This window comes from Strigops habroptila, chromosome 10 (assembly GCF_004027225.2).
Source record: "Strigops habroptila isolate Jane chromosome 10, bStrHab1.2.pri, whole genome shotgun sequence".
In the NCBI taxonomy this organism is placed as follows: Eukaryota; Metazoa; Chordata; class Aves; order Psittaciformes; family Psittacidae; genus Strigops; species Strigops habroptila.
In genome coordinates, this window is record NC_046359.1 from 40831159 (window position 1) to 40850663 (window position 19505).

General features: G+C 42.8%; 1 protein-coding gene across 1 annotated transcript in view; it reads left to right on the forward strand.

The window, feature by feature from the left end:
* PTPN14 (protein tyrosine phosphatase non-receptor type 14) overlaps nucleotides 1-19505 on the forward strand; it is a 122943-nt gene that overhangs the window by 47286 nt on the left and 56152 nt on the right. The window contains exon 3 of the mRNA XM_030499580.1: nucleotides 5287-5456. Within this exon, the coding sequence (XP_030355440.1) occupies nucleotides 5287-5456 (170 nt within the window). The remainder of the gene's footprint in view (nucleotides 1-5286; nucleotides 5457-19505) is intronic.

A 19505-nucleotide genomic window follows, 5' to 3' on the forward strand; every position in this document is an offset into this window, starting at 1 on the left:
TTAGGGGAGAAGAGAATTACTGACCTCTTTCATAGAATCATCAAATAGTTGGGGTTGGAAAGGACCTTAAGATCATCCAGTTCCAACCCCTGGCCATGGGCTGGGATGCCTCACACTAGACCATGTCGTCCAAGGCTCAGTCCAGCCTGGCCTTGAACACTGCCAGGGATGGGGCAGCCACAGCTTCTCTGGGCGCCCTGTGCCAGCGCCTCAGCACCCTCACAGGGAAGAACTTCTTCCCTGTATCTAGCCAGAACTTCCCCTGTTTCAGTTTGAACCCATCACCCCTTGTCCTAATGCTGCAGTCTCTGATGAAGAGTCCCTCTCCAGCACCCTTGTAGGGCCCCTTCAGATACTGGAAGCTGCTCTGAGGTCTCCACGCAGCTTCTCTTCTCCAGGCTGAACAGCCCCAACTTTCTCAGCCTGTCTTCACACGGGAGGTGCTTGAGCCCCCTGGTCATCCTTATGGCCTCCTCTGTACTTGCTCCAACAGCTTCATGTCCTTCTTATGTGTTCTCTTAAAAGAAAAGATCAATTTTTGTTTGATGCTTTACCTTCATGTTAGGAATACATCCATCAAGATGATTTCTTCTGTCCACACACCTCTATTAAAAAGCCAAACTGTTTGAGATTACTGTAGGCATTGTTGTGAAGGACTGTCAATCGTGCTACACATGACTGAAAACCAGTATCTAATGGATTATGCGCATTTCTATTTGATCTCTGGGGAATGCAGCTCCCTCCCTGACTGAGTCAGGGTTCAGGGGTAGGTCAGTAGAAAGTGTAACCGTGTAACTACTGTAAAATCTGGCTTTATCCTTTTCAGCAAAGCTCTTTACAAAGCATCAGGTCTCCCAGTTGAACAGTTACTGGTTCCAATGAAATGAGCTTTTAGGCCAGCATTATGTAAAAAGTAAAGATGAGAAGAGGAGAGGAAGGGAAAGAGAGAAAAGACAACGTCAGAAATGTCATTTATACTGTTTTATGTATACGCACAGATTATAAAAAGGATTTTTTTCCCCAATTTAATGGCATTTTTCACCTCAAGTGAGACAGAGCGAACCTGCTTGGAATAGCACAGTAATCTGTACAACTCTGTTGCGAGACTTCATGTCTCTTTCTCCTTTTTGTTCCCCTTAATTCAATTTATAAAACGATAAGAAGTTCAAAGATGGAATGTGCTGACATGTTGTAAGGGGGGTGGGATGGGAAGAAGGTCCTTTCCAACCAAAATTATTCTTTCAAGCTCTATTTCCCAGTGGTACCTCCAGCACTGAGGTGCTGCAGGATGGTGGTGGGCTGAGCACCACAGGCAGATGCTGACTGCTTTGGTGGCTGTTTGCTGCCATTCTGACCTTTCTTCTTGTATCCTCCTGAAAACCTGTTTTTGGCAGCTAGGTTGCCTTGCAGTTTGACTTGCTTTGACTTGTCTTGCAGCAAAGCTGGGTTAGGGTTCAGGCAGTACTTGGACAAGAGACCTTCTAGGAACACTTGGCTGCTGAAAGTGGTGCGAGCTCCTTGGGATAGCAGGGTTTAATGCTTTTTGCCCAGAGGAGCTGGAAGTCTGCCTCTTTATCAAGGATAAATATTTAGTTGGCTGCTTAACCAGATGCTTTAATAAACATTGATCCTGTCTTGTTGGATCTTTTTGAATGAGATTTGCTGGTTTAGTAAGTGGCTGTCATCTGCTGTTGACAATTCTACTTGTTTTGTCTGACATAAAGGCAGGGGTAGTTCTGGTCTTGGGACTGTAGCTAAGTCCAAAACAAGTATGTTGCCTTCTGAAGTGGCAGCTATAATGTCATCTTTTTGAAGACTTCTCGGCACAGGTTTTGAGTATCCAGATTTCTTTCCTGACTCGCCATATCTTGAGGATCAGCTTTTCACATAGTGTTGTTGCGGTGTGCGGGTGCTCTGGTTCTTGTCTGCTGCTTTAGCAGAGGACTGCAGGTCCTGGAGGAGTGTAAGCCAATTTCCTTGTGCCACTTATGGAATCGTGTGGTAGGTAAGAAAGATTTTAAAACCTTGAGAGAAAAACTAATGTAAACTCTTTTCTGACAGAGCTCTTTGTGTATTTGCAGATTAAGCAGACCAAAAGCAGTAGCAACTGAAGATCTTTGTCTGCCAAACGGATGCATGTGCATACATTTAGCACTAAGAAAAGCTTTCCTTCAGTGTGTATCACCAGTCAGTCAGCTGTGACTGGAAGCGTCATTCACTTTCTTTGCTACTTTGCTAAAGCAGCCCATGATACTTCAGAGCCTGCCAGGGATAGGTGTAGATACTTACTCCATGAAAACTGGAGTGAAGTCAGTGGTTCACTTTGTACAGATGGACAAATGAACCAGCTTTTGGAATCAACCTAGTTTTCAATCAGCTACTTGCAGAGGAAAAGATCCTATTTTTATATCCCCTCATCTAATTCATGGGGTATCTGTACTCTAAAAATATTTTGTGGGCTGAAGTGTATGGCAACACATGAAATGGATTGTGTAAGGCCTTTGGGACAGTCATGCCTGGTGATAGCATACTAAACTTGATGGTCCAGCCATTTCCAGTCCCATGTTCCTCCGTTCCTGTTTGGGCATTACTAATGTTCTTAGGGAGTAGAGTCTCTTCAGGTATTTGCTGTAGTGGCTACGCGAGTCCTTCCCCACTGTGGGTTGTTAAAAATGCTGATGTTTTCAGGAAGTAAAGTTCCTGGTGGCAGGGAGCTGATAATCACAGAACTGTGTTGGTTGTCTCTCCAAAATGCATTTGTGACTTGAGCTCTGTTCTGCAGTCCCTGTGCTTCATCTGCAATTGCTTGATCCTCTCCAGGCTGCTTTCCAGGAAAACAGTCATCTTTCAGTTGTGTGAAATGCATGCTGCTGTGGTCAGTCCTCTGTGTCTGCTGGAGTCTGGAAGCTTACACACTGCATTCCCTTCAGTTCTTAACCCTTGGAAGTGATTTAGGATTCTGGATTTGGTACCTGAAGAGCTTTTCTGTAGCAAATCTAAACTTTTGTTGTCCGCCTGCCTTCCTGTGCTCATTTGAGCTGTTGAATTGCAATACCCTTATAATCCCTTGAATAACTCTTTTAGACTTCAGACTCCAAATCATTTTAGTTGCTAGATCTTTTACAAGTATTTGACGTGGCAACTTTGGGTCCTAGGTGGTATGGATGTTTACTTTTTACAGTCATATGGAAGATCTGTTTCCACAGCTTTGCACTGTTTCTTGCTGAGATGAGCTGCCCTGCAGTGATTTTTAAAGATTTTCTGTGTTAAAGGATTTCCCTTATGAGGTGGTAAAATCACTATGCTTTTTTTTGCCTTCATGTGAATTCCTTTCCTTTGCCATCTCCACTGTACCTCCCCACCTTCATTTTAATCTAATTACTATCATGGGGAGCTTGTCAGAAAGAACTTTTTATCCAGTGATGACTACAGAAGGAAATCAGACATTTATCAGTGAATTGGTTAGGTTTGGTTTAAGTTTATCCTATGGGAGATGCTGACTTCTTGATTTGTGCCCTGGATTGATGGATTTATTGAAGATACCTTTAAATTCTACAAGGAAATACTATATTGATCCTCTTCAAAAAAGGAATGATTTTGCTTCACTGTACCAAAGTGAGCTCAAAGAGAAGGGCTGAGCACCGTTCACTGTGGGCTTGTCAGGCCTAACTGAGCAATCAAGTTGAATTAGGTGTCACCTTAGTTAAATGCTATTCTGGCCAAGCTGTTGATGGTGGCTTTTGCAAAGAGTGGTGATTACAATTTGTCTGCTGCTCTTGAAGACTTTTTATTTCAAAGCATGAACTTCTGGAAAATCTGGTTGGTGAAATGTTGATGGTTGATTTGAAGGCCAAACTTTTCGAATGTATTGAAAGTAATTTCAAATGAAAGCTTTATAAAACAGCAAATAGAGGTTTTTCTAGTTTTTGTTTCAAGTATCTTTAATTAAAATGTGATGCTATATATATAAAGGATTTTGACTGCCTGTGGAAGGACTGTTGTCCGGGTAAGTTAAGCTATAATAATACAATAAGTATTGTATTTGTTTTAGGCTTAATCTAATCTAATGGAAAGTTCTGGAAAGTTTTTATGGAATAGGGAGTAGTTGGATTATACTCCAAGAAACTTTATTGAACTAAAATGAGAGAAATATGCAGAAATAGGAATGATCCCGCTTTCAAATCTTGATGTCCACAAAAGTTCTCCTGCAGTTACAGTGTCTTCATTTCAGTGTTTAGTACAGGGTGGTACTGTATGTTGAAGGCACTGCCGGAAATCTCCAGATGCTCTCAGCTGAAATACTGAAGAAAAAGATGTTGAAACAAACTTCACAGTTTGGCTACAGTCAGATTTCCAAGCAACTGAGGAATTAGTTCCTTTGCTAAACATGAATGCTTTTTTCTCCTTTTCTCCAGATCTGTAGTTGTAGTACTTGCTGTTAATTACAGTATGTATTTGCGGGCAGTAGTAGATCGGTGTATTAAATACACTGGTTTAAGAGCTTTTCATTAGAACTCTTCATGATGGATTGGCTATTCCTTCAGCTGCTTATTACCCATTTGTCATATTTGAAGTTCCAGTTCTGAACACTGTTCCTTGTTAATTACTCTCCACCATCAACAGTCCTGTGTGGCTTATACAGGAGGTGCTACAGATTTACACGGGATAGGAAATGGCTGAGGTTTTCAACCAGGTATTTCTGTAAAAGCCTAGAGCAAACAACTTGTGTGCTGTACATTTTAAGTGTATCCATCAGAAAACCTTGTGAATGCATTAAAAAAGTAAACGTTTTCTGTATTGGGTTTTGTTATTGGTAAATACACTTTGACACATACGTGTGGGTTTGCATTCTGTTTTTTATACTTGGAAGAGTCCTAGTCCTTTGCCTGCAGTGATCCAGAGTCTCCTGAAGCCTTTGTGCTTTGAGTCAGACTTAGTGTTTGCTGTCTGTTCACAAGGCTCAGTGTAAAAGAAGACAAAGACTCAGACACTTTCTGTAAATCATTTATGTAACCTGTGCCATAATGTCAGCTAGAACTCTTTCATGTGCACTTGAAAGAGATGGGAAGGGGCAGATAGTATTCCATGAAGTTTATTGCAATATTAGTTTGTCATTGCCTTCAAGATTGTCCTAAAAATAAAGGGCAGTGAAAAAGAAATTACTCTGATTTTGCATATGGAAAAATTTACACAATGCCATCTGTTCTTATTTGCATTTGTGTCATTGATAGTGTGTGTGATCCAGCTGAAAAAGGTAAACTGACACTCTTTGCTTTCTTTATCCAGACACACTACTTCGGCCTTTGGTTTCTCAGCAAGAGCCAGCAAGTCCGCTGGGTTGAACTAGAAAAACCTCTAAAGAAGCAGCTGGACAAATTTGCCAATGAGCCTTTGCTTTTCTTTGGGGTGATGTTCTATGTGCCCAGTGTGTCCCGACTGCAGCAGGAGGTAACAAGGTATGTGCTTTTCCTCTGTTCACACTATTGTGATATAGCTGGGAGGGAGCGGGCAGTTGCTCTGTTTCTGGCGTTCAATATTTGCTCAAGGTATCATCTGGTTCTTTCCTTTCCTGGTGATTGCACAAATGGGAAAAAGTTAAAGAAGTCATCTCTTGAATTATATCTGTTTGGGGGTGGTGGGGGGAAAGCAATACTGATACGTGACCAACTGCAGGAACAAAAAGGGAGTAATGAATACACGTTCAATTTTAAAAGGCACCATGGTGAACATAGTCTTTTCCGTAACCTACTACTGATTAAAAGGAAGCCGTAGGCAAAGGACCTCTATATACAGCTTTTGTTTATTATTCTTATGTCTACCTATGCTTTGCTGAAAGTAAACTTTGGCATCTTTTCTGGGGTTTGCCCATCCTACTCCTGATTTTTCCCCTTACACTTCACAAAAGGATGAAAATTGTTAGAGGGCATTATTCCTTTAGTTATGTTCAGAGCCTTGTGCTGCAGTTGTAGCAATGCAGCTATTTTCAGGGGCTATTTCTTGTAAACCACATCACTCTGTGGTTTTTACACATCTGTGCTGTGTTTAAATGCAAAAAAGGGGAGAAAACAAGCCCACCTCGCCCCAAAATGGGTGGGCTTGTTTGCTTTTTAGCCAAAATTATTTCATTTATCTGGTCTACAGCAAAGTTGCATCAGCACAACTAAAGGTAAAGCCTGGGATAAGTGGGTGAGGGCTACAGGTTGCCAGAAGCCTCCCCACTGAAAACAATGTTCTGTTGCTGCAAACCTGCACGTGGTCATCATGGCTTAAAAAGATGCATAAGTAGTGGAGGAGAAAATGGCTTTTTATTTAGATTGTGTTTTTCATATTGCAGATTGTGTATTTTAAAGGAGAATTGACTTTAGTAGGATGTGAAAGATTCGCTTCTTCAAGTGACAGCTGTTGAGCAGTCCCTTGACTACTGTATGTGCAGAATTCTTGCCAAACAGTGGGCTGAAAGCATCACAAAGCTTCAGTTTCCCTGCGAATAGACTGAACATCAATGCATGTCTGTATCTGTGTGTTCCTGCTTTGTACATGTTGGGAGAGGGAAGCCTCATAGCTTTTCCTTCAGAATCCTTTAACATGCAGTCAGAATGCCTGTTGCTCACTTTTGTCAGCCTAAGCCTGGCCTAGCTGTGTGCAAGGCAGCATTGTAGCTGCTTGGATGCTATTATCTCTTCAAGCTGCAGCCTGCAGTGCTGATTGCTCATTCATAGCTCACCTGCAGAGGTGTATTTGCTCATTCTGCCCAGGTTGGTAATAACAAAACATTTCAGTGACAATTGCACTTCACAACACTCTCAGTTGGAGTGGCTGCTGAATTGGGTTTCTTTCTGAAAGTGATTGATAACATAAGCTGCAGTCTTATAAGTGCCCCTTATGTTTCTTTAAATGCCTATAGCAAACCCAGCAGCTTCCTAATGGATCTCAGATACAGAATAGCCTGTTAAGATTTTTCTTTGTTTGTTTCCTGAAGTGCAGAATTGCTTTACTGTGATGATGTGATGGAGGTGATGTGATGGCAGGAAGCCTTCAACTGTGCAATTCTAGGTGGATGCGGTAAATCTTACGTTTGAAGCAGTGTGGTGGGGGACATGGAGGACTCTTCTGAAACAAATGGTGGACAAAGAGTCTAAAGTCTTTGACTTAGTCTGAAGTGTGATTAGATGGACAGGAGGGGAGGTTGAATTTGTCTTTGTTCTTGGTAAGCAAACTGATTTGAAATTGAGACTGGCTGCTTTTAGGATTAGGTTTGATCATGATACAATTACCTGTGATGGTGAGGCAGGCACTAGGCTCACCCACTCGGGACCTATGTATTTCACTCATATTTACGTACATGACAAATCTGTCTTAAATGCAGAACTTGTGATCAGACACTCCATCTCCTTCTGGGCAGCTGCAGAACCACCACCACCAAACCAATCCATCACCAAAGGCCGAAGCTGCAAAGCTAGTGACAGGACTGCTAGCAGTGAACCTGTTGCCTTTGTAACCTTCTCTTGGTGAAAATGTTTCCAGCCCTCAGCTTGCCTGGCTATTGTTGGAGCTTGAGGTGAAACCCATCTCTCGATCCAGGCTTTTAGTTAATAGTGGACTCTAGAATTTCCAGGATTGATTAATATTCCTTGAAGATGATGGAAAGTCTTCTGAGAAAACTTCAGCAAACACATAATCCATAACTATTCAAAACCCAAAGAATTGGATTACTGAGATGGCTTATATATTATATATTTATATTATATTTATATATTATATATTAAATATATAATACAGGATTATAGATTTTGGCTTGATAGCTGTTTTTGAGAGATTTGTCCTGAATTGACTATTCCTCCCTGCTTCCAGCAACTGCACCTCATGTTCTGTCATCGCAAAGAGGGAAAATGATCCAAGGCTTTTAGGTTTTGTTGGTTGAGAGGAGCATTACTTGTGGGGTTGGTCAGTGGCTCTAAGACAGTGTTCTTAAATCATTTTTATTTGAAAGACCATCTGACTCATCTGAACAATCTCTGGACCATTTGTGTTCTGCTATTGCTTGGGACCAACAGGAGGAATCCATGTGCAAAAAGACAGTTCATATTCAGGTGAAACAATAATGATTTGTTTAGAAAATTTGAACTTCTTTCCATTTTATCATTACTGTTGGAAGCCTAAAATGCTAATTATGCCTGCAGGCTCCTGGATTCAATCCAGGCTGGGGGATGGAGCGATAGCACCCCAGAGGAGAAGGGCTTGGGGATACTGGTGGATGAAAGATTGGACATGACCCGGCAATGTGTGCTTGCAGCCCAGAGGAGGCCAGTCATATCCTGGGCTACATCCGAAGCAGCGTGGCCAGCAGGTTAAGGGAGGTGGTTCTGCCCCTCTACTCTGCTCTCATGAGATCCCACCTGCAGTCCTGCATCCTGCTCTGGAGTGCTCAGTACAGGAAGGACATGGACCTATTGGAGAGGTTCCAGAGGAGGGACACAGAAATGGTCAGAGGGATGGAGCACCTCTCCTGCGAGGAAAGGCTGAGAGAGTTCGGGTTGTTCAGCCGGGAGAAGAGAAGACTCCAGGGAGACCTTATTGCAGGCTTTCAGTTCTTAAAAGGGGCCTACATGAAAGATGGGAGATACTCTTTATCAGGGCGTGTTGTGATAGGACAAGGGGTGGTGGTTTTAAACTAAAAGAAGGAGATTCAGGCTGGATGTGAGGAAAAAATTCTTTATGATGAGGATGGTGAAACACTGGCACAGGTTGCCCAGAGAGGTGAGGTGGTGGATGCCTCATCCCTGAAGGCATTCAAGGTCATTTAGACTGGATGTGGTTCTGGGCGACCTGATCTAGTTGAAGATGTTCGTGCTCATTGCAGGTTGGTTGGAACTAGGGGAGCCTTACGGTCCCTTCCAACCCAAGCTATTCTATGATTCTCTGATTTTAGCTGCCTGCAGGTGTTGGTCAGGAGCTCTTCATGGTTTTGCTGGTAACTTCCTGTATTGCCAAATGTGGATGCAGAAGTGAGGGTGAGTGACATGCCGAGAGAAGAGTGGAATAGTAATGTAGTAAGAAGTTAGTGCTGCCCTTCTGATGTACAATGTGGGAGTGTCAGTTGACTTGCTGATGCTAAATGCAAGTAGCAGTGCTAGCCACAGAGCTGCAGAATGAACGAGGTTGGAAGATACCTTCTGGAGATCATCTGCTCGGAGCAGTGTCAGCTAGAGGGGATTGCTCTGGGAATGTGTCCCATTGGATCAAGAGAGACTCCACACCTTCTCTGGGAAACCTGCTGCAGTGTTCAGTCACCTCTGCAATAAAGAAGGGGGTTTTATGTTTAGAAAGAATCACTTATATTTCAGTTTGTGCTCAAATGACCTCATTGTTTCAAAGTTGTGGGTGGGTATTGAGTGGGTGAATGGGTTGCCTGAATTGGCCATGTGACTGGTTATCGAGGACCTGTAGAGCTGCAGGAGCTGCAGGCGCCTGTCATATAAACACAAGCACAGCCATGACTTTATGTGGGATGCCTGCAGTTAATCTGTGAGAGGTGTTGCTGATAACATGAGAAAGAAGGGCCTGTGGGATCCTTGAGAAAGAAGAAAAGACAAGACTGCCAGAGCAGTTTATTCAGCTAACAGCTCTTTGAAGTCAACCTCTGAGGCCTGCAACAAAAGATGAGGCAAAGAGTACTCTGGGGGACACCTTAATCATTTCAGTAGGTCAGATCTGACCCTGTGGCTTGCAGTTGTCATAGGAAACTGACCTTGCTTAAAGATGCAAACATTAGTGCTGTAGGTTTTTCTTCTTCCTCAGACAAAGTTAAGCATTGGGACGGTGTAAGAAGTGCCAACAGGACATTGCAGTCTTGTTTGGTTAGTGATTCTGAGTGCGAATGGTGCGGCTTCTCAGGACAGTGATGGTTCTTGACGTGTGACACAAGTTTCCTTTGGATGTACTAGGGGAACATACAGAAAGAGCCACCAGTGGTGGAGTATCTGTCTCTGTCTGGTAACGGCAATGAAATAAATCATACGATCACAGAATCAACTAGGTTGGAAAAGACCTTAAGATCATCCAGTTCTAACCCCCTGCCATGGGGCAGGGATGCCTCACACTAGACCATGTTGCCCAAAGCTCTGTCCAACCTGGCCTTGAACACTGCCAGGGATGGAGCTATTTCTTCCTTTCAGTATAATCCCATAGTACACTTGGCATTGGGCCTTTTCCTAGGTGAGCTATTTCCTACTTCTTAGTCCTCTTATTTCCCTACTCTTTCTACTTTGTTTCTTTTGTCTTGGCTTGAGGCTCCCATCTGTATATATCCCCTGATCTTAATCCTGTCTCTTCCAAGATCTCAGTGACTCCCCCACCTCTAGTCCTGGCATTCCACCTGCACCCAGTCCCACAGATATCTTCCAGGCAGAATTATGAGCTAAAGCCCCATGATAATTTCTTAAGGTGTCAGTAGGAGTTTCACCATGTTGTCATTGCTGTAATTTGAAAGTTTCTAGAAGAATTTGTGATAAACAACATGAAAAAACAAACCAAAACACCCCTCTCCAGGCTTGATGACAGCTACAGCAGGAGCCATTTGGGTGGGAGTATGGGAGGCTTGGCATATTAGCAAAAGGCATTTTTCATGGAAGGCTACTGAGAGACAACCTCTTTCTACTCACCATTGCAGGTGGAGATGCTGCCTATGCTTTTGACGTAGTTAAAGCACCTGGGATCTGCATACTGTCTGATATAAAGCAGTCTTTGTGATGCCCCGTAGAGTAGGTATTAGCATAGATTAGAAATATCAATCTACCTTTTATTTTCTGCTAACCCCTCAGAGGGGAGGCATCCTTTCAACCATTTACTACTTAAAAAAATCACTCTTTGTACAGTGTCTAAAGTAAACAAGCTTGCTTTCACTGTGCTCTTTTTCCAAACCCAGAGAACCCACACGCTCTTGTGGCTTTCTGACAATGTGGGTGCGATGCTGCTTTCTGCACAAGTATCAGACAATCCATGGTCTTCCCCCTCACCCTTCCAGTTCTAAGGTACTCTCAACAGTATCTTTCATCTTCATACATGATAGTGCTGTGCCTTCTATGAAGGAATGGAGGTGTGCTTGGGTCTGGCTTTCCTTTTTCCTTTCTTGGAAGAAGCTTTCAGTATCTTACTACGTGTTCTGAACCCAGTCATATCCAGTGGTGTTTATGCTGTCCAGGTTGGGGCATAATCCTGTGAAACAAGAGCAGTTCCTGGTGTGGGTGCCACCACTGGTTCCCCATTGTGCTGTGCGCAGGAGGTCTGGTGTGCACAGCTGCGTAGGGAGAGACATACCCAGCATCTGCATTGGGCTTTTGCCCCAAGTTCAGCTGTCAGCTCTGCATTTTCCCTGAAGAACGTGCTGTACAGCTTTCCTGGGAAAGAAAACATAAGGAGTGCTTGGAATGGAATAGCTGCACCTGCAAAGTGTGGGAATGAATGTGTTTGCAGGTAGAAAATCAGAGCCTGGGGCTGTCAGGCCTCTTTTCTGGAGGCCCTGTGAAAAATGAGCCTCAAATTTACCCTCCTTTAAGAGAACATTTATTTCCTCTCATGTTTTGCTGCCTTACCCTTTTCTTCACCATTTCTTGTAGCTGTTTTTTCTGTTTGTCTTTTAAGGAAATGCTACTTCACAATTCCCTGCCTTTCCCTCTATTTTTCTTCAAGTGTTAGATGAAGAATTTTTGAAGAGGCGTTCATCTGAAACATACTCTTAGGACTCTGTGATTTTTTAAATCACATGAGGATAAAGTAGAGGGGGAAAAAAAATCAGTGTTTGCCTGCTTTATGTTTACAGGGAAGAATGTTCTGGCAAATCTACTTTTTTTGGTTTTGTTTTTTATAAACTGGACTCTTTTTTTCCTTCCTCTCAAAAAAGTCCTTCTTGAATGTCTCATCTACTTGAGCTTATCTTTGCTTTTAGTCTGCTTTGCTTGACTGTTTTTGAACAGGCTAAAGTTTCACATCCTCCTGTGTTGCTAGCTTTTAATACAAGTACAGTCAGCTGGAGTTTTGTACCAGTCACCACTGTCTTTACATGGTGCTTTTAATTGCTGTGTTAAGGCTGGATATTCCAAATCCTCCAGTGCCAGCCTGGTTCTATAGCAAGCTCAATGGTGTGGAACTCCTTTGGGTGTTAAGGTTTGAGGTACACGAGGCTGCTTTGCCCTTCAAGCTTGGTCAGAGCTGCAGCCTGTGACTGCCTGGGAAGTCTCTGTGTGTACCTTTGATTTGAGCATTGTGGTGACTTCATTGTCTGAAATAGTTATTCTGCATATCACAGTGTGTCAGGAAAAACCAGCACTACATGTACCATCTGATTTGTTAGGACAGCCTGGACTATGCTTGCCTGAAGTGATGGTCTGCGATAGGTCAATGTGGCCATGCTTGCTAACATACCTCTGGTAGACCCAGAGATTGGGTTTAAACTTAAACAGAGGAAGTTCAGGTTAGATCTAAGGAAGAAGTTCTTTACTGTGAAGGTGGTGAGGCCCTGGTCCAGGTTGCCCAAAGAAGTGGTGAGTGCTCCATCCCTGGCAGTGTTCAAGGCCAGGTTGGACAGGGCTTGGGTGACATGGTTTAGTGTGAGGTGTCCCTGCCCGTGGCAGGGGGGTTGAAACTGGATGATCTTAAGGTCCTTTCCAACCCAAATGAGTCTGTGATTCTGTGACTCCCTGGGGTTCACAACTACCTCCACTTAGCAATGAATCCCAGAGCTTGCCTTTCTCCCAGCTTTGGGAGATACGGTGCAATTCCAGTCATGAGACAGTTGGCACTGGGACCAGGACCTGGCAACTGCAGTCTAAACCAAGATAGAAAACATATAAGAAAAACATAGAAAACATAGAAGTATGTGTATATGTGCAGAAAACATGGAAGAGAACAATAAAAACCAGCGTCAAGGCGTAGAACAAGCTTGTACAGGACAGTGGAGCATGGTAAATGGAGCATTTACACTTTTTTGGGCAGCCTGTGCCAGCGCCTCACCCCCCTTACAGTAAAGAACTTCTTCCTTGTATCTAACCTGAACTTCCCCTGTTTAAAGTTTAAATCCATCACCCCTTGTTCTGTCGCTACAGCCCCTGAAGTCCTGAGTCCCTAGGGACCTGTGCTCTCTTTTATTGGACAAGACTGTGGATAGATCCTGAAGTAGCTTAGTAACATTGACCTCTTTTTTTATTTTTTCCCTTGCAGCTGCAGGAATCTGGGACTAAACAGCAATGCTCTCAGCCATCCCAGCTACCATCTAGCAGCTCATTGTAACCCAGGCAGGGGAGCAGCTCTGGAGCCGCTTGCAAGCTGGATGAGTCTTAAGAGCGCTGGGTGGCCACCCAGGCTTAGACAGTCTGGGATATTTGCATTTTGGTGCTTCTTTGATGGTTTTATTGTTTTGTTTTAATTAATAGACTTTTTTAATATGAGTGGCTACTGCAGCATGGAAAAAAAACATGAGGCTCGTAGCCTGCCTTGTAAATAGCTGATCCTTAATTAGCTTTAATGGTGTTTTTAGAGGGCAGCAACAACAAATAATGTGCAGCAGTTGCTTGGGTCTCCTTGTGTTCGTATTGTTGTAGCGTATGTTTTGTTTTGCTTTTCAGTAGTATTCTGGAGTTGGTTCTTTTTGGCTGTGTGTTTCAGTGGATGTTTAAACTTTGACTTCAAAATAAGAACTCCTTCAAGGCAGACCTGAGATTCAATGTTAATTCCCTGTTTATAAAATATTTGCTGAGGAGGGCAAACTCTTCTCCCAGCTGACTTTCTTCAGTGAATGGGGAGCTTGTTCTCTGTGTGTTGGGTATTGAAAGCTGAGCTCTTTGTGCCAGATATTTTAAGGAACTGTTGACGCTTAGATCTAATCTATTACATTTTACTGTGCTTTTAGGCAAGAAAGTGAATGTGTTTTCATGTGTGTGGTTGGGCAGTATACATGTAGCAGTTCTAAAAAGTAGTGTTGCATAACTATAAATATAGTGCTGGATACTTCAGCCTGCATTCTTGCTTTAGAGTGTTTTGAAGGCCGTGGCTGTGATGGTTAGAAATGTTGGAACGGGAATGTCTTGGCATCAGGCAGGATCACATTTACATCTGATTATGAGGAAATAATACTCATTTTATGTTCTGGGGCTAACTCACTTGTTCTTATATATCACTGTCCTGATGGGCACTTTCTGTATGTTCAATTTTAGTGGAACAGATAGTTTTGGAGGGCTCTACACTTTTTGTTGGGCCTCTTTGAATGGCAACAAAGGTTACATTTTGAGTTTCTACTTTTCTTATATGATTAAGATACACCATTTACACACAGTGCCGGAGCTTCCTCAGTGGTCTTGGGGTAGATCAGCTTGAGTCCTTCCATCCCAGTCATGCTGGTGGATGCATTGCCCTTTGGGAAAGTCACTTTCTTCCTGGCCTGTCTATCTGGGTACATGTACTGTTGGAGATGCTTGCTGAGCCTGTATTGGGTGGCCTAAGCTTGCATTGAATGCTGAGCAGCTCTTGCTGATTCCCGTGAGGGGTGAGGAATTTGGATGGCTTTTACCATAGTTTGAGACCAGAAATGAGTCGCCTGAGTAGAATGATATAACAATTTTATGGTTCATGCTTGTGATTTTTGTTGAGTATGTTAGGATTTTCCCTAAACTTTGCAGGTCTTGAAATGAGGTAATGATACGAATTTCGGTCTGGGATTTTTTTAGATGTTCAAAATAAAGCTCAAAGTAGATTGGTAAAACAGCAAGGAAATAAAGAGGTGTGACTCCAAGTGCTCTGTAGCATTCAAAAACGAGAAGGAAAAGGAGCACCTTTACCAAATAAAGAAATATCACTCTTCAGTAATAGCCTGGTTTTGAGGGGGATTGATTCATGGCCTGTGAAACTTCAGAGATGACAGTGCATTAATTGTGCATCCATGACAAAAGTGCAGAGGGAGTCAGATGGATAGAAAACGTAGATATGCGCAGCAGACAGAGGAGGAATCATAGAATGTCTCAAGTTGGAAGGGACCCATAAGGATCATGGAGTCCAACTCCCTGCTCCATGAAGGACTACGGGGCACTAAACAATATGACTAAGAGCATTGTCCAGATGCTCCTTGAACTCTGGCAGGGTTGGTTCCATGACCACTTCCTTGGGAAGCCTGTTCCAGTGACCAAGCACCCTTTCAGTGAAGAACCTTTTCCTAACATCTAATCTGAACTTAGAATCACAGAACAGTTCGGGTTGGAAGGGACCTTTTAAAGCTCATCTAGTCCAACCCCACTGCAATAAGCAGGGACATCTTCAACCAAATCAGGTTGCCTCAGGGGCCTTTCCTACCTGACCTTGAATGTTTGCAGGGATGGCGCATCCACCGCCTCTCTGGACAACCTGTGCCAGTGTTTCACCACCCTTATAGTGAAGAATTTCTTCCTTATATCTAGTCTGAATCTACCCTCTTTTAGTTTAAAACCATTACTCCTTGTCCTATCGCAACAGGCCCTGCTAAAAAGTCTGTCCCCATCTTTCTTTATAAGCCCTCCTTGAGTACTTCCCCTAATGCAGCTTCATTTCATTTGTGTGTCCTATTCCTGGTCACCTGAAGAAGCAACTGCTTATGATTATGATATGTCTGCAAACCACCATGTTAAAAATGTGCCTTGAATTGCATACAACAGGATTGAACCTTAATTCCAAAAGGAAGAGCTGAATGTCCATGAGACTGTTTGAAAGTGGTGCTTAGGACATTTTATAATCTTTAAAGAAAAGGAATAAATGAAGCAGTTTGAAGCTTGCTCTGGAGGTCTAACCAACTTCTGATACATGAGACAGAGTCTTCTGCTTTCCTGCAAGGAAGCAAAAACCTTTTGAGTGGGCCTGAAAGTTTATTCTGCAATATCTGACAGTTGAAATGGTGCTGAGGCTAGAAATCTGGCTTCTGTTTTTACCTGTGAGGAGCTTGCTTTGTGTATGAAACTGCGTGTTTGGATGAATCACACCCACTACTCTTTGTTTCTCAGCCTGTGAGGAAGCTGTTCTCACCGCTGTTGGCAGGAAGCACTTGTGTTATGTGGATCACTGGGATAACCTGGAGCATCAGTTATACTTAAATCCTGTCCTTCTTGGCTCTTGGCTTTCCCCTGTTAGATTTCCCAGTGCCACACACACATATGGTTGCATACTCTTAGAATCAGAGAGTCATAGAATGGTTGGGGTTGGAAAGGACCCTAAGATCATCCAGTTCCAACCTCCTGCCATGGGCAGGTGCACCTCACACTAAACCGTGTCAGCCAAGGCTCTGTCCAACCTGGCCTCGAACACTGCCAGGGATGGAGCATTCAAAACTTCCTTGGGCAACCTGTTCCAGTGCCTCACCGCCCTCACAGGGAAGAACTGCTTCCTCATATTTCTTATATTCCTTGTATTTCTTCCTTAGCTGTATTCTTAACAGTACCATTTTGTGTGTGTGTGTGTGTGTGTGTGTGTAAAACTGGTTGCAAGTCTGCTCTCTGCTTGTCTGATCTAAACATGCACCCCTGTTCTTGTTTTGTCTGTGTAGCTGCCTATCTGAAATAGTGCTGAAAAGTGATTTTTAAATCTTGCTGTAATTAGCAGTAGAACAACCTCATGAAAACTGCAACTTTTTGGAATGAAGTGGAAAGTTATATCCTGCTTTCTTTGAACTGCAGACTCTGTTAAGGCGAGTATATGAGTATGTGGATCACAAGCTGCTGTTTACACAGCTTGAGGATTTGTCAGGAGAAGTTGGATTTAACAACATGGCCCAGCTAGCTCTGCTTGGAAGACTTTACAAGAAACCTTCAGCTAGGTGTTTACTCTCATGGGCTGTCAGGCTTAGGGTAGGATGTAGAGATACAAAATGCCAAACAAATAATTGACTTCATTTTATCATAGTTTCATTTCTAAAAAGAAATAACACTCTGTCGACATGAAATTCAAGTCTAATGTTTCCTGACAGATGGGAGTATGCTGCTGTCACCATCGTGGACAGGGGGTTCCCTGCCACCTTCATTGCCTGCTTTCTGAAGCAAAGACTGAGATTTCATCAGCGGTTTCTCTAAACTTAGTGAAGAAGCTTCTGCTGTGGTTGCCATTGGAATGACTCTCAGTAGGATCAGTTTTGATAGATTTTCAGGTTAGATATAAGGAAGACGTTCTTCCCTGTGAGGGTGCTGAGGTGCTGGCACAGGGTGCCCAGAGAAGTGGTGAATGGTTCATCCCTGACACTGTTCAAAGCCAGGTTGGACAGAGCCTTGGCTGACATGACAGTGAAAGGTGTCCTTGCCCATGGCAGGGAGTTGGAACTGGATGATCTTAAGGTCCTCTCCAACCCAAACCATTCTATGATTCTGATTCTATGATTCTATGATTTTGTGCCCTGAAGATTGTTAGTGTATTGTCATCTTCTTAAACCAGACAGGCACAACTAAAAGCAATAGAGGGATATTTTTGCCTTCCTGTAAGGCAGAATTGCTCCTTTCATTTAGACTTCGTGATGTCCTGCATTGCATGAAGAGAAAAGATAAGTCGAACTAAACTAACTGTCACTAAGTTTGGCGGTGAAGCAGCTCTTTATTTCTTGGTGCACATCTGCCAAGGGTAAACTTTAAAGCTAAGATACCTTTTCTCTTTGTTTCATTACTACTAGCATCAAAAAGAGCACTGAGAAGAGATTACAGTAGCTGATGAGGTTTCCTTGTACCTGAAAATGAAATGGCAGCGAAGGCAGGAGGAATGTAGTTCTTTGGCTTTGCTATGCAGCAATTACAACATTTAAAAATCTTGTAAGGACAATATTGTTTTCAAATGCAAAGGCTACTATGTACTGGAAAACTGGCAGCGCTTCAGGGCATCTGTTACACTGTCTTTCCAGTGTTTCCAGTGATCTCAAACTGCATCAGAGGGCTTGATTCTGAGCTGCTAAGTAGTGTCAGTTGTGTCTCCCCTTTGGATTGGCCACAGGTAAGAATATTTAGGGTCTGGAAGCACTTGGTAAGTGTTATAGTGGATGCAGTTCAGTTTTGTGGATGTGTTGTTAACATTACATCAGTATAAATGTTGTATATACAGGCATCCCTCTGTACTGGTAGATTCATGGAGCAGAGGACTTGGCTTGTAGCAGCACGGAGGAGGTGCAAGAAGTAATCGGGTAGCCTAAAAATAGCCTATATTTTAATACACTCTTATGAAAATAAACAAGCCTATGGAGTTCTAGTATCAAACAAGTAACATGCTGGTACTAGAACTGTTTCCTTTTACTTCCTTAACTGAGGAGAAGAAAGAGAAAATAAAATAAGCTCCTGTTGCCCATAAACTAGAAAGAACATTTGCATGAAATAATACAGTTTCGAAGTACAGGGTAGATGATGCTTGGTTACTTCTGAAAGAGGAACAGCTTATCACCCACTTCACTTGTGATAGCGCTACCAAGGCCCTGTTTAACTTTTCAGAGCTTGGTTCCGAGTTGTTACATTAGGGTCTTAGTAAGCAAGGTTTTTTGGGAAGAAGGCATTGTGCATGTTTGTTGAATCTATTTGTCACATATTTACACAGAAGGAAGGAGCAGTTCTTTCAGCAAATACCTATTTGTAATTCCTCACTTGTGGCTAACAGTGAGGAATTTGAGAGTTATTCTGAAAACTACTGAATACACAATGTCTGGTCTCTTCCTATTCGGTGAGATTTTAGCGTAATGCCTATAGAGGCAGTTACTGTCATGGAGTGATCTTGCTTTCCCTAGAAAAAAAGATGTTCTGTTCGAGTTTTTTGGTTTACAAGAGAAAGCGTAAGGAGAGTGGAAAATGGGAAACACTTGTTATCCCTAGCTGTGAGTCACAGAAGTGCCCATCAGCCTTTATGCATCTCCTCAAATGAAGATGAAAGGATGATTCCTCTTCTAATCTACTGCCTTTGTCATTTAGACTATTGCAAAGTGCTTGACTGCCTTTAAGGTGTAGTAACAATGCATATCATTGCAGAATGAGGTTGCCCATTCATTAAGGAGCACCGTGTACACAGTGAATATTATGGTGTACCTGACAGATTGCTGTGCTGCTTCTGACTTTTCTCCCGGTGTAGTTTAAGGCACTGCTTTTTGCAGATGAGTATGTTACCTAGATTGGGGCTGGTATTCTCCTGTCTATCTTCCCATGTGATGCAGTAGCAGTGACTAGCAGTTTCTCCTTAGGGAAATGCAGGCTGCTATGAGATATACTACTTAAAAGTCTTCATGACACAGATCAATCCTACCTCAGTCATGCAGTTTCTCCTGATGAAGCCTCAAGAATGACAGTTGCTCCAGACTTCCTGTGTAATCAGTGAGAAGAAATGGGCATTTCCACAGTATGATTCAGGATTCTTCTGTTGTGCATCACTTTCTGCAGGTGATTCATTCTCATTTTTTCTCTACTGCATGTTTTGAAAAGGAAGCTGCATCGTGCTGGTCTTCTATCTATAAGTCCCAGATAGATGCCTGAAAGCATTAGGAA